This window comes from Colobus angolensis, unplaced genomic scaffold (assembly GCF_000951035.1).
Source record: "Colobus angolensis palliatus isolate OR3802 unplaced genomic scaffold, Cang.pa_1.0 Scaffold138, whole genome shotgun sequence".
Classification (NCBI taxonomy): domain Eukaryota; kingdom Metazoa; phylum Chordata; class Mammalia; order Primates; family Cercopithecidae; genus Colobus; species Colobus angolensis.
Window position 1 is genome coordinate 3,501,515 of NW_012114466.1, and position 14,803 is coordinate 3,516,317.

Here is a 14,803-nt window from a genome sequence, read left to right on the forward strand (position 1 = left end):
GAGGGGAGACCGTGTGAAGACACTGGGGGAAGCCGGCATCTACACGCCAAGGCGAAAGGCCTGAGGATGTAACTCTCTGATGTCTCAGCCCCTCACCTGCGGCACTTTACTACACAGAGCCAGTGAACCAACGCACCCACTCATTTTAAAGTTTCCGAAGACGCATTTGTTCCCAAAAAGGGCCTCTGAAGGGGAAAGCTGGGGTGCAAGCTGTCTCAAGCAGCACAATTAGAGCCATCTCCAGACCCAGCCCCTCAACCACAGCAAGAAATTAAGAAACATCCCCAGCAAACAGCTCCTTTCAACGCCTGTGGGAGCTGGGCCATCCTGAGTCTTAGATGTTCGTGCGAAAGCTACATTAAAACAACAATGAGTGGCCAAGAAGCCATAGGAATGTGGGTGGAGGACACTCATGTCACATCTAAGCTTCCGGGACTTTAAAGTTTTTCAAACTGCAAAACCCTTTTATTAAATAGGCATCACTTGGAAGGAGAGCCCAGCCCAGGAGATGACCGGGGATCCCCGGTGAATCGTCAAGCCCGGGTCCTCAGGGAGCTGGCGTTCCTGCTGAGCTGATGTTGTACTTCTGAAGGCCTGTGATTGCTAATTGCACCATCAGGTGGAATGCAGGGTGCTCTCAACTAGCTGTGGGTTGGGCTTCAGGCTTTTTTCCATCTTTTGGCCAAGGCAGACAATAACGGACTCATCATCCCACGCAACTGAGTGACGCCAGGCCTCAAACGCAAGCACGGGTGTTTAGAATCCTGCATTTTCAAAGGCTCTCGCCCACTGGGAATTACATGGAAAGGAGATTAAGAACAACAACCAAAAGAGGCAGGGGGTGGTGCGGGCGTGAGGTAGGGGTGGGCTGGGGATGACAGTCAACACAGTTTGGACCAGAAGCCCATGGCACCTGGCTCCCTGGAAAGGCACAGGGCACAGACAGATGTCGCCTTTCTTGCTGGGACACTCCTGCCACCGTCCACAGCTCCCCCGTCACTCCACGTTCTTGTACTTGGTGAACAGGTTGTAAAGAACCCTCAGGGTGGATTTGAGGTCCAAGTTCACCACGTCTGCAGAAGGAAACAGAGAAACCTCAGAGGCCCTGCCATCCTCCTGGCATTGCAGTAGGTACTCTCAGAAGCCATGTCTCCAGCATGACACCAGCTGCCGCGTCCACACAGAGCGCTTCCCCTTAAAGACCTGCCACCACCACATCCAGGACGCTCTGGGCAGCGCCTCCCCAGACACACAGGTTGTGTGAGAGCTCCTGGCGCAGGCTGATACCCTGTGGGACAGGCACCCAGGGTGACAAGAACAGAGACACTTCCACAGCCCGTCCTGGATCGGCATCAGGACGTGTCTAAGGTGGGGGACATGGCTAATGACACTTACTGGGACCAAAAACCCCAGTAACACTTAATGGACCTGACGGCTCCCTCTGGGGCCCTGGAAGTCTTGGGCCACTTTCTTTGGGTGGACAAGAACCTTCCTGGGAATCAGACACCTTGTTCATTTCACTTGCTCTGTGACCTCTAAGTGACTTCCGTGATTTGGGGCTCAGACTCTTCATCTGTAAAATGGGCCTGGACCAGATAATGCTCGAGGCCCTTTGAGTCCTGACTCCCTGTGATCCAAAAGCAGCCACAGGATGACCTTGTGCTTTAGCCCTGATCACAAGAGCAAGAAACGACATCTGTTACTGAGAGAGCAGGTGGGGTGGATGCTAAGAACCAGCAACTGTCCTTGTCACCAGGCGTGGAGTTTCTGAACTTGCACACCCACATCAGAGCCCGCACAGCCTCCTTTCCTTCCCTCTCGTTTTACAAACAGGACCAAGACTCACTGTGGAGAAATGACCTGCCCACAAGTGTGCTGTCAGAGCAAAAGCAGGGCTGAACTCAGCTCGGTGGGCTTGGGAACACACCCAGGGCTCTGTCGGAGATCCCAGGGTCTCCCCCTGGCCTGAAGGGTCCACCCCAGCTCCCAACAGCCCAGTGGAGGCAGGGGAGGGAGGATGGCAGCCACGGAGTTGGAGGTAGCCAAGGTGAGGGGGGCAGCAGGGACAGAGCAGCTCCCAGGGGTGGGGGCTGTCACTCCCTGGCCCCTACTGAGTCCACTCCCATGGTGGACTCACAGGGAGACCAGGGCAGCAGCCTGGCACTGATGCCCCCACTCAACAGCCCCCAGGTCTGAGCTCTGAGAACTTCGAGACAGCCTCGCTGGACAAACAGAACTCAACCCTCACAGCCCTGCCAGACCCTGCTAACCATGGCCACCCCTTAGCACCTGTGCCCAGGGCTAGGACTCCCCTTCTGTGACCCGTGAACCTCAGTCCCTCTGTGCTCCCCAAACACCCACCCCACCATCCAGCTCCGGCACTCAGCTCTGTGAATTTCGAGCGAGCCACAAGCCCTTCTCTCAGGCAAGGGGCCTCCTTAAGGGCAGGGTCGGGGACCCCACTGGAGTTTCCGCCAGGTCCCCACAAGGGGGTAGGGGGCCAGGATGCCCATCAGAGCTGGGGGCCTGGGGAACCAGGTGTGGGCCTGGCTCTTCAGACCCGCCCATGTGCAGGAGGCATGAGACTGCTGTGCTTCCTCCCAGTGGGGACCAACAGGGCAGTCTCAAGCCTGCAGGGGAGGAGGTCACAGCCACTGCCTCCCTCCCCACCAGCCCTGGGTACCCAGGTAACTCTGCCTAGCTTGGAGGAGGGCGTCAGGGAGACCACAGCCACTGCGCTGCAGTCTCCATGTCATTCTCATCTCTGTTACCTCCTGATTCTTGCTCCCCAGATGGTTTTGAATGAAGAAGGAAAAATCTCTCATTCATTGCATCAGCCACAAAATAAAGAGGCCCAGCAGGGACCCCGTCTCATAAATCTCTGCAGCTTGGCCCCTGCCCAGTGCTGGCCCAGTGAAGGTGCTAATGAGCACTGCAGACCAGCTCTGTCCCCTGCCTGGGCTGGACAGAGGCCCTGGGACACCTGAGGGACCCTGCCTGGGAGGCTGCAGAACCTGCTATTTGCCCTGGGCCGGTGGCGCCTCTGCCTCTGGCCTGGTTTCCACGTGTCCGTGGTGGGTTCCCTAACGTGCTGTCCAGCGGCAGATAAGTAGAAAATACATCTGGGCTCAGGGGCAAACCCCCTGCTCAGAGACCGGCCTGTCAGAGGATATCCTGGCCTCTGGACAGGCTCCTGCCTCACTCCTCAGAAAGGGGACAAAGGGTTGGGCGCGATGGTTCACACCTGTAATCCCAGCACTTTGCGAGGCCGAGGCAGGTGGATCACCTGAGGTCAGGAGTTCAAGACCAGCCTGGCCAACATGGTGAAACACCATCTCTACTAAAAATACAAAAATTAGCCAGGCGTGGTGGTGGGTGCCTGTAATCCCAGCTACTCGGGAAGCTGAGGCAAGAGAATCGCTTGAACCCGGGAGGAGGAGATTGCAGTGAGCTGGGATCGTGCCATTGCGCTCCAGCCTGGGTGACAAAGCAAGACGGTCTCAGGGGAAAAAAAAAAAAAAAAAAAAAAAGGTCGGGGGTTTGGGGAGGACAAAGAACCAGGGCTCCCTCAGCAGCTCGGAGGCCAAGGGCCGCCAGGGGTTCTTTTGAGGGTACGGGGGAGCAGCCCGTGCTGCAGATAGGGCCCAGGCTTTAGGCTACAGGAAACCAAAGGAAGCCCCAGCCAAGCCCACAGCGGACATGAGCGAGGATTTCTCCTCCCTGACAGTGTGCAACCCACCAGACACGAACGCTGAGCTAGCAGCCACCATCAGCAGGGACCTGGCGTGTTCTGCGGGCAGGACCCTCTTCCACTGCTCAGAGGAGCAGCTCACTTGAGCCGAATAGGTGCTCAGGGACAGTCGGGCTCAGCAGCACGTGGGTGGCACTGCCCGGGAGCCCTGCTGGAAAGTTACAGAGCAGAGTTGAACACTGAAGGCTCTGACAAGTCCTGTGTGACGCACCCCCCCAGCGACCCCACGAGACGCACGGAGGCGGGTGCCCTCGTCACTCCCCTGCACAGATGAGGAGGAGGCCCTGGCACAGAAAGGCAAAGTAACCTGTCCGAAGATGCACAGCTGGGGAGAGGCAAAGCAGCATCCCTCGGGCCCCTAGCCACTCCCTCATGTCCCTGCCTCGCAGCAACAAAAGGGCTGAGGGGCAGCAGCAACAAGGAGTCCCAGAGACCCAGGCCGGGCCGGCCTCTACGGGCAGCAGCTTGCCACACTCCCTGCTGGATGTGTGCTTTGATCCAGTGCTGTCGAGCAGTTTCCAGGCCAGGCACTGTTCTCAGCACCGGAATGCAGCGGACAAAGCCCTGCTCCCTTGAGGCTTCCATTCTAGTGGGGAGGGAGGGACAATAAAGAATAAACAAGGCCAGGCACGGGGGCTTGCGCCTGTAATGGGAGGCAGGTGAATCTCTTGAGCCCAGAAGTTCGAGACCAGTCTGGGCAACATAGTGAGACCTTGTCTTTACAAAAAAGAAAAGTTAAAAAATTAGCTGGGCATGGTGGTATGCACCTTAGTCCCAGCTACTCAAGAGGCTGAGGTGGGAGGATGGTATGAACCCAAGAGGCAGAGGTTGCAGTGAGCTGTGATCACACCACTGCACTCCAGCTTGGGTGACAGAGTGAGACCCTGTCTCAAAACACAAAAGAATGAACAGCCACACACACAATGGGACAGGAGGGTGTGAAATTGTCCTGTGAAACCCTGAGAGGAGGATGAACAGGCAGGAAGGGACCGGCCAGGAGCCTTCTGCGTGGACTGCCAGGAGGCAGAGGCTGCGATGGGTGGATGGAAGGGACAGGATCCATTTTCTAGCTATTCCGGAAACTCAACAAAGCCTGCCGTTGAGCAGATGCTGGCAACAGGTGCAGGAAGCATCACGGACCCCCAACTCATATACTGCCATGGGGGACTCAGGAGAGGGAGCAGGGCTAGGTAGGGGGCCATGGTCAAAGGTGGGCCCACGGGCACTAACCCACAGTGTCTGAGTTCTGTGGGCTTCTCCTGCATGGCAAAGGTTTTGATGGAGGCAAAGAGATGTCTTCATACAGGACTTGGCAAAGCCTTTAATATTCAACTCTGCCCTGTAAGTTTCCAGCAGGGTTCACAGGGAGTGCCACCCACGTTCTGCTGAGCCTGGCTGTCCCCAAGCACCTATGAAGAAGCCTTCCCAGGAATTCTGATGCTCACTCAGGTTAGAGGGTCCTCCTATAGGTAACTTGGCACAGGAGCCAGGTGGGGACAGAGAAGTGACCGCGCACCCCAGCTCTGCTAGCCTTCTGCCTCCAGCTCCAACCCACGCAGAGCAGGAGCGTGCCAAGTCCCTGCTCCCAAGCACTGCCTTCGGCTGAGCATCAGGGGACCTCCACCCCAACAGTCATTAAATTTGAATAAGCCTTTAATATCTTCTCAGGGCACAAAGCTGCATTTCCAGCCTGAGTGGCCAGCTAGAGACACACTTAATCCTGAGGTCTGTGGGCAGAGGCCACGTCCTTCAAAGTCAAGTGGTTATTAAAGAACCGGCACTGCCAGCTCTACCAGCGAAGCCCTCCTGGTTCCCAAAATGAGGAGATTGAGGAGTTGAGGTTGGCAGATCCTTGCCCCAGAGCCAGAGACGTAGGGCCCATCTGAGGAACAACACGCCAGCCTTCCAGCCACTTCTAGGACCCGCTTTTCTTCCCCTCCGTGTGCAACCCGCCCAGGGGAACCCGAGCCAGGGCCATTACCTTCAGGACGAGCCTTGGGTTTCTTGAGGCCTCCGTCCAGCATCAGCTCAAAGGCAAAGGACACATTATGGACCTGCCAAGGAAGCGGGTGGGTCAGCGTTGGGGTCCAACGCTCGTTCCCACCCACTGCCCACTGCTGGAGGACAGCCAGCATGGACAGGACTGAGCCTCTGCAACGCCAACGTCCACAAGGACCCAGTGAGCCTGGGGCAGGCCACAGGGTGGGCAGAGACGGGTGAGCAAGTCTGCAGAGGGTCACATGCACTCACTAGGCGGTTCTCACCCCTCACACTGGTGATCTGGGCTGAGAGATGGAAGGATGAGGTGCCCGGTCTGCTCTCGAGGGCTCACGGCCACCAAGAGCCTGCTGTGCCCCAGATGCCAGCCACATGATGAGAAGTCACAGTGATCCCATTTTATCTATTTATTTACTTACTTTTTTTGAGACAGGGTCTAGAGCACACGCTAGTGCACAGTGGCGAGATCTCGGCTCACTGCAATCTCCACCTCCCAGGCTCAAGCCATCTTCCCGCCTCAGTTACCCCAGTAGTTGGGACTACAGGCACGCACCACTGTGCCCGGCTAATTTTTGCCTTTTTTTAAAATTTTTTTTAGAGACAGGTTTTGCCATGTTGGCCAGGCTAGTCTCTAACTCTTGGACTCAAGTGATTCACCCACCTCAGCCTCCCAAAGTGCTGAGATTACAGGCGTGAGCCACCGCGCCTGGCCCACAGTGATCCCATTTTACAGACAGGGAAACCGAAGCCCAGAGAGGATGAGTCCCATGCAGAGGCACGCAGGCCTGGGCACTGCCTCAGGAAGGGCTATAAAGACCTGCACGTGAGGCTGTGTCTCTCTGCAGGATGAGGTGCCTTCAGGGGAGGGAGGGCCCCAGCACTGAGTAGGGACAGTGGGCCGGTCAGAACGGAAGTCAGACTGATGGTGGCTGCAGGCATCAGCCTGCAGGGCCTTGGTCCTGTTAGAGCTGCAGAAAGGTGGCCACCTCCCCCCGACCATGACTTCCCCTGAAATTAAAGGGTCTATGACTCCTCAGCCCCCAAGTGTACTTTAAGCTTTTATTCTCCTAATGATGGCTGAATAGGTTTAAAATAACAGCCTTCTGGGCTGTGTTTAAAGACCATTCAGAGGGATGCAGGCGATGAACTAGATTACATCCAGCCACCCACCTGCCACAAGACAAGGCTGATGGGAGGAGGGGACATCAAACCATCAAACAGCAAACAAATACAGATGTCATAGTGCAAGGGACTTCAGGGCTTTTAGTAATATCCTGGCTGAGCGCGGTGGCTCACACCTGTAATCCCAGCACTTTGGGAGGCTGAGGCAGGTGGATCAATTGAGGTCAGGCATTCGAGACCAGCCTGATCAATGTGGTGAAACCCTGTCTCTACTAAAAATACAAAAATTAGCCAGGCTTGGTGGTGCGCACCTGTAATCCCAGCTATTTGGGTGGCTGAGGCACGAGAATCGCTTGAACCCGGGAGGCAGAGGTTGCAGTCAGCTGAGATCGCGCCACTGCACTCCAGCATGGGAGACAGAGCAAGGTTCTGTCTCAAAAACAGACAAAACATTCTTTCAACAATCATATTTTCATGATTTTGAGGTCAATGAATCAGAAACATGAACAATTTTACTTGCAATGTAATTTAATAATTAACCTGGAAAAAGAGGCTTCCCTAGGTTAATCAAATGCACAGCACTGGAAAACAGCTTTGGAAAAGCTTCCACAGCACACACAGCCTGTGCTCGGAGAAGCAGAGGGGTGAATAATGTGCCAGCGCCAACCGCGAGACGGTCTGGCTAGTCACGGGGTCAGTGGGGAAGACACAGCCTGGCAGGAGGGCAGGTCATGTCCACCCATGGGCGGGGGCGCAGCAGACCGAGACCCTGCTCCAGAGGCCAACTCAGAAACTGCCAATGGGAACACCGGGCAACATGGCAGACAGCCCAACCCTGCAGGACAGCCTGCCTGGAGATGGGGGAGTGCTGCACCGGGGCTGAGCCTGAAGATGGCCAAACACTGGCAACAGGGGAGGAGTGTGAACGGACCATGTGGAAGGTGCAGAACACAGCTCCCCTAAGGAGAGAGCAGGGAGCGACCTGCGGGTGCTGGGCACCCACCATGGGGTCTGTATATTTGGTACAGGCTCCCTTTCCCCTCCCTGCCCTGTGCGAGGTCGGTATCATCTTCTTTCACAGAGGAGGGCGTTGGGCTGAGACGGGCTAGGACATCGGTGCCCTAAAAAGGCAAGGGGCAGCCAGATGCAATGGCTCATGCCTGTAATTCCAGAACCTTGGGAGGCCGAGGCAGGTGGATCACGAGGTCTGGAGGTCAAGACCAGCCTGGCCAACATGGTAAAACCCTATCTCTACTAAAAGTACAACAATTAGCCAGGCATGGTGGCGTGTGCCTGTGATCCCAGCTACTCAGGAGGCTGAGGCAGAAGAATCACTTGAACCCAGGAGGTGGGGGTGGCAGTGAGCCGAGATTGTACCACTGCACTCCACTCTGGACAGAGTCCAGAGTGAGACCCTGTCTCAAAAAAAAAAAAAAAAAAGGCACAGGGCTCAAAGGCACGGAACCAGGACTGAAACAGAATCTACGCCTGTTCTCCAAGAGCCTCCCACCTCCACTCCCCTAGCAACACAGGTTCCTTTAGCTGACCACTGTCCATATCATCAAATGAGCTCACACACACGTATGCACGTGCACACATGCACACTCAAACACACAACAGGCTTGACCCCAAATTGAGATGGAGACAGGATAGCAAAGAGGGGGAAGAGCGAGAAAAGATTTTTCTTTGAAGAAAAGATTCTTCTCCATTGTAAAAGTCAGCACCAATTGGGACTGGTCTTTTTATGTGTCTCTCCCGTGCACCTCTTAAGCCTGAGGAATCCTCTTCCGCGCAGAGGGAGCGGATGCTTAGGAGGAGCTGGGGGTGAGATGCGTGACACACAGAGACACTCAGAGACAGCTGGACAGTGTGATCAGATGATGAGGTGGTCACCGCTGCCCCATGAGAGCACAGTTTAAGGGGACAGGAAAGCCCCTTCCAAGCCTCACTGCTCTGCAACCACTCGGCCCCACAGTAACTGGTTTTGAAGTGAGATTTTCCTTCTGCTTTCTTCTCAGGCTGAGGAAATGCCAGGCAGGAAATTGCCACCCTCCCATGCCTGTTATCTCTCAGGGCCATGCCTCCACCCCCAGCCCTCTTTCATGCCTGGCAGAGAAGTGTCCTGTGAGCCCAGGCCCCTGGATACCCAGCATGCAGCTCCTGGCAAGGCCTGGGGACCGCTAACCTCAGCCGTGACTGCAGTGGGAGCCCCCAAGGCCCAGCAGAGACCAGGCCATATACACACCTGCTTTGAGCCAGCCACATGGGCAGAAATCCTTTCTCTCTGTAATTCAAAAGGTTTTAGTCAACCTGGCCAGGTGAGGAACGAATAGAGGGTTCTGGAATAGGAGTCGACCCTCCTGGCTCTGCCCTTGCTGGCCGTGCAACCCTGGGCTGATCTCTAAGCCTTCCCGAGATTTCCTGTCCTCGTCCAGTAATGCTGACGGGGAAGCAACTCGTGTCTTCTAGGAGCGATCTCCAAGTCTTCAGGATATACCCCACTCCACAGAGACAAGGAACCTGCAGAGTCTCCCAAAATGATTACCGATGGGTGCAAGGTGCTCAGCATGTGGCCACTGCAGAGTAAGACTCAAACAGTGGCTTTGCAACAAAAACACGAAGGCCACACTTAGGCGTCTGAGGTAGCTCACGGGGCATGAGCGTACAGGCCCTGAGCTGTCCAGTGTGGTATTTTTTAAATCCAATGCCATTGTTTAAAACCATAAGTCATCACTACCCACAGGGACAGCAGCTCACGACGCATCTCTGGTTTTGCTCACTGAACCTCAGTCCCTCCTCCAAAAATACAGAGCAGCTGTAAGGATTCCCAGAGCCAGAGCAAACGCACCTTGGGGTCTCAGCCCACAAGAGACATTAGCAGGGGATGTCACCAACGTCCCATCTGCAAGCAGTTTTGAGCACACGGGTGCTGGGCCCAGCCTGAAGTGGGTGAGACCTCCACAGCAGGGGTCGTGAAGACTACAAGGTAGATAATGAATACTATGGGCTCACGAAGACTTTGCCAGCAGCTGCCATGAGGAGAAAGGGAAAAAAGGCAGGGGCTGGAGGAGGAACTACTGACATCCTCCCATCCTCCGAAGGAGAGTGCTCCAGCCGCCCGCAGAGCCACGCCACCACCCCAGGCTCCCTTTCTCCTGAGTGAACAGGATGAATGGTGTGCTGCGTGCTATACCTGAAAATAGCCTTCCCTTCCTCGCTCCGATTCAGAGGGGAAGGCGGATGACTCAAGCCTCCTCAAGCCTCGCAGGCCAGGGCAGCAATTGTCAAAGACTTTCATCCCAGTTTCAAAGGGAAGAAGGCCAGGGCCCAGGAGATGATGCCTCTGACATTTGTACAAAGCCTTGTCTTGGAAAGAAACCAGCTCTAGGTCTCCTGGCTAAACTCACTGTTCTCACCAGTGTTCTTACTAATTTGAACAAAGAAAAGATCTCTCCAAAACAATGTGTCTGCAACCAGCCACGTCGGGGCCTGGAAATGCATGCGCTTCTTCGCTGGATGGTCTGCCCTTTCATTTCCAGGATGACAGCACAGGCACCCATGTTTCCCGGTGAGTTCTGCACAATTCTGCTTGTTCCCTCTGCACTCCCTCTTGCTCTCTCGCTCTCTCTCTCTCGCTCTCTCTCTCTCGATTCAACATGGACTCCATGTGCCAAGACCTCTCTAATCTGTCCTGATTCCATCTCAGCATGCAAGACAGGAACAACATTTGGCCACAAGCAAACAGACTGCAATGTGCCAGAAGTGGGTAGATTGATAAACACTGGCCCCATTTCTGCTATTTCTCTGGCTGCCGCCACCAGCTTACATTGTCTGCCTCCCTGACTCATGGGTCTAACACTTCGGGAAAATAAAATGACAGATGCCCATGAATCCAAAGCAACATAGACCATCCATGGCCAAGTTTTTAAAGGCAATGCACTAAACACTGCTGTGAGAGTCTTGACTGCGAGAAGCCCTGGACAGAGGGCAGACAGCAGGGAGGGGCCCGCGCCCAAGGGCAGGGACAGCAGGACCGGGTGGCGTGGGCCAGCCCAGATTGAAAGGAATGACCCAAATGACCCTATTTGAGAAATTTTTCTAAGAAAACAATCCACAGGAATGAAAAAAAATCTATATCAAAAAGATGTTCTGTTGTTTCTGTTCGGAAAAAAATAGAAACACGTTCAAGTTGACTGCCCGAGAACGGGGAATGGGAAGACGCTGGTAACAGAACCATCCTTGGAACTTTGTGCCACCACTGGAGATGGTATTTGGGAAGCTTGGGAAGCAGCAGAGAAAACCACAGGTGCTGGAGCTGCGGCAGAATGGGGGAAGGATGTGACCACAATTATTAAAAACTACATGGCCCCATGAAAAAGACCCCAAAGAAAATGTGGCAAACAAAACTCAGATGCATTGTGGACGCCTGATGGGCTTCTTATTTCTTTTGCTGAGAGTTACACCTAATTGCAATATCACTTGTGCAATTTTTCCTTTTTGAAGAATGCAGCCAGGCTGCAGAAAGAGCTGCTGGGATATTCTATGCTCTGCATTTCAACGAGCATTTCTTGAGCCACTACCAAGGACGGAAACCAGGCACATACCTTCTGATCGAAGCTTTCCGGAGTCAGGTAGAAGTTGTGGAGAGGAACAAAGTAGTCTTCCAGAAGGCCCATGAGCAGAACCAGGTACACGCCATCTGCAAACTGCAGAGAAAGACTTGTGATGTTTCCGGGCAGGGTAAGGAGTTGGCAAATGCTTTGCACAAACTCAAGGGAGGCATATATTTTTCTCCTGAGACAGGGTCTCACTCTGTCACCCAGGTTGGAGTGCACTGATGCAATCAAGGCTCACTGCAGCCTCGACCTCCCAGGCTCAGGTGATCCTCCCTGAAGCGATTCTCCCTCCTCAGCCTCCCAAGTAGCTGGGACTACAGGCACACACCATCGCACCCAGTTAATTTCTGTATTTTTTGTAGAGACAGGGTTTCGCCATGTTGCCCAGGTTGGTCTCAAATTCCTGGGCTCAAGTGATCTGCTTGCCTCAGCCTCCCAAAGTACTGGGATTACAGGTGTGAGCCACTGCACCCAGTTGGAAATATTTTCTAATAAAGCAATTCATCTCTCCTCTCACTTTAGGCAGGAGAATCAGGAATCAAGTGAAGGCCTGAACATGAAGTCTTTTGAGACCTGGCTCCTAATCTAGAAAAAAGCAAAAGGAGAGGGGGGCTCCCACACATGGGGCACTGCAAAGACCAAAAATGACGAGTATGTGGAGCTGAGTGCAGCTGCCTGGCTAGGACCGTGCCTCTGGAACTGTCCCCCACTGTTGACCGCAGGGATAGTACTGACTCCCATCACTCAGGGCTGTCATGAAGACACAGTGAGATGGCAGGCAGGGAGCACCTGGCACACGTGAGTGCTCCATCAGCATCAGCTGCTGGAAAGATTCATTCAACTCTGCAGGGTGCAGAGCCGGGACCTGGTGGCCCTCACCACTCTGTCTTGCAGCAGAGACCACAGTGAGTGCGGCCCCAGCCTCCAGGGATCTAGAGCTGCTTTCAACATGGTAGCCAATGGCCTCATGCAGCTATTTAAATTAAAATGTTTTTGTTTGAATGTTGCTAACTTTTTTTTTTCTTTTGAGATGGAGTCTCACTTTGTTGCCCAGGCTTCAGTGCAGTGGCGTGATCTCGGCTCACTGCAAGCTCCGCCCCCCAGGTTTATGCCATTCTCCTGCCTCAGCCTCCCTCCTGAGTAGCTGGGACTACAGGCGCCCGCCACCTCACCCGGCTAATTTTTTTGTATTTTTAGTAGAGACGGGGTTTCACCGTGTTAGCCAGGACAGTCTCGATCTCCTGATCTCGTGATCTGCCCACCTTGGCCTCCCAAAGTGCTGGGATTACAGGTGTGAGCCACCGCACCCGGCCGCTAACTTGTTTTTTATTGTGATAAAATATACATAAGCTGAAATGTACCATCTTAACCGTGTGTAAGTGCACAGGTCAGTAGCATTAAGTACATCCTCACTGTTGGACCACCCTCACCACCACCCATCTCCAGAACTTCTTCATGTTCCCAAAGTGAGACTCTGTCCCCTAATTCTCTATTCTACCCTCCCCCCAGCCTCTGAGAACCACCAGTCATTCTGCTCTCCGTCTCTACGAATTTGACTCCTCTGGGTATCTCACGTAAGTGGAAGCACATATCCATTTGTCTTTTCGTGTCTCGCTTATGCTGACCTTTCTCTTTAATTTAAATTGTGGTAAAATATACCGTAACATTTACCATCTTAACTACTTGTAAGTGTCCAGTTCAATAATGTTAGGTGCATTCACACTATTGTATAAACAATCTCCAGAATTCTTACATTTGAATTTTTAAAACAATTCATTAAAATTAAAAATTTCCAGGCGAGGTGGCTCACGCCTATAATCCTAGAACTTTGGGTGGCCGAGGTGGGTGGATCACGAGGTCAGGAATTCAAGACCAGCCTGACCAACACGGTGAAACCCTGTCTCTACTAAAATACAAAAATTAGCAGGTATGGTGGCGCATGTCTGTAATCCCAGCTACTCGGGAGGTTGAGGCAGGAGAATCGCTGGAACCCGGGAGGTGGAGGCTGCAGTGAGCCGAGATCATGCCATTGCACTCCAGCCTGGGCAACAGGAACGAAATTTCATCTCAAAAAATAAATAAATAAAATAAAACAAAACAAAAGATGAGAAGTCAAAAACACAAACATCCAATATCAGAAGCCCTGACCGTTAGCAGGGGGAGCAGCTAGAGCTGTAAAGCATAAAGCAAGTGCCAGCAGGCAACAGTCCCTCGAGGGACTCAGGACAGGGTCTGGTCCCTGAATTCAACACGCTGTCAGTTGATGGGTAAATGGCACTTGGCCTCCATGTCACATGCCCTCGGCCTTCCACACCACGAAGCAGCCAGCCACTCCTCTCATTAAGGAGATCAGACGGGTTTGAAGAATTCTTTTAAGTGTGTCTCCACATGGAAACTTCATGCCACAGCACCCTGGTCAAGTGTGCTGGCATTTTCCCAGCAGAACAACACTGAGCCGGCATGCCCACGTCTCCGTGGACTCACTTCCAGGGAACGGAAGCTGCCGCGTGAATGAAGGCACCAACCCATACCTCTCCCCAGAAGGTCTGGGGTGGCCACGTCGCTGCACCCGCAGGCCCTGAGCCTGCTGAGTCTTTTCTTCTTTCCGTGGTATCTCCTCACTGTCCCAGCACACGGGGTCACAGGAAGGAGAGAGGACGGCCACATGGAGAGGGCAGGGCCGGGGGGCCCAGCTGTGAGCGGTGACCCTCCACTTTCACAAGCGCCCAGGGCAGTGCCCTCGCTCAGCAACCTGCTGTGTAGCTCAGCAGGGAGCAGAATCCCCCACGGAGGCCCCGAGACCTCACCACCACCTCCTCATCCGCAGTGCTAACCCCTGCCGAGCCCTGCCCACTTCATCTCAGCGCGCGGTCTCACCTGATCCTCACACTGCCCATCGCCTCCAGTTTAATCCTGTGGACAGAAGCTCAGGGAGGCTGAGGAGCTCACTCACCACCACAGAGCTGGGACGCTGTCCACAACATAAGAATGGTTTGGAAAAGGAGGGAAAACACACACACACACCACACAGACTACAAAAACCACACATGCACACACACATCACACCAAACTATGTAAACCACACACACACCACACAGACTGCATAAACCACACACACCACACACAGACTGCATAAACCACACACACCACACACAGACTACGTAACCACACACACACACACACCATACAGACTACAAAAACCGCACACACACACACACATCACACCAAACTATGTAAACCACACACACACACACACAGACTGCATAAACCACACACACACACACAGACTACATAACCACACACACACACACACCAT

The 14,803-nt window shown here is 53.9% G+C and overlaps 1 protein-coding gene across 3 annotated transcripts in view; it reads right to left on the minus strand.

Moving 5' to 3' along the window:
- Positions 1–436: 436 nt before the first annotated feature.
- PARVB (parvin, beta) overlaps positions 437–14,803 on the minus strand; it is a 185,726-nt gene continuing 171,359 nt past the window's right edge. For 2 of the 3 annotated variants that reach the window (XM_011934778.1, XM_011934780.1), the window contains 3 exons: positions 11,476–11,577; positions 5,733–5,805; positions 437–1,073 (listed from right to left, as the gene is read on the minus strand). In XM_011934778.1, the coding sequence (XP_011790168.1) occupies positions 997–1,073; positions 5,733–5,805; positions 11,476–11,577 (252 nt within the window). In that variant the 3' untranslated portion in view covers positions 437–996. The remainder of the gene's footprint in view (positions 1,074–5,732; positions 5,806–11,475; positions 11,578–14,803) is intronic. The other variant, XM_011934779.1, reaches the window with a different exon arrangement.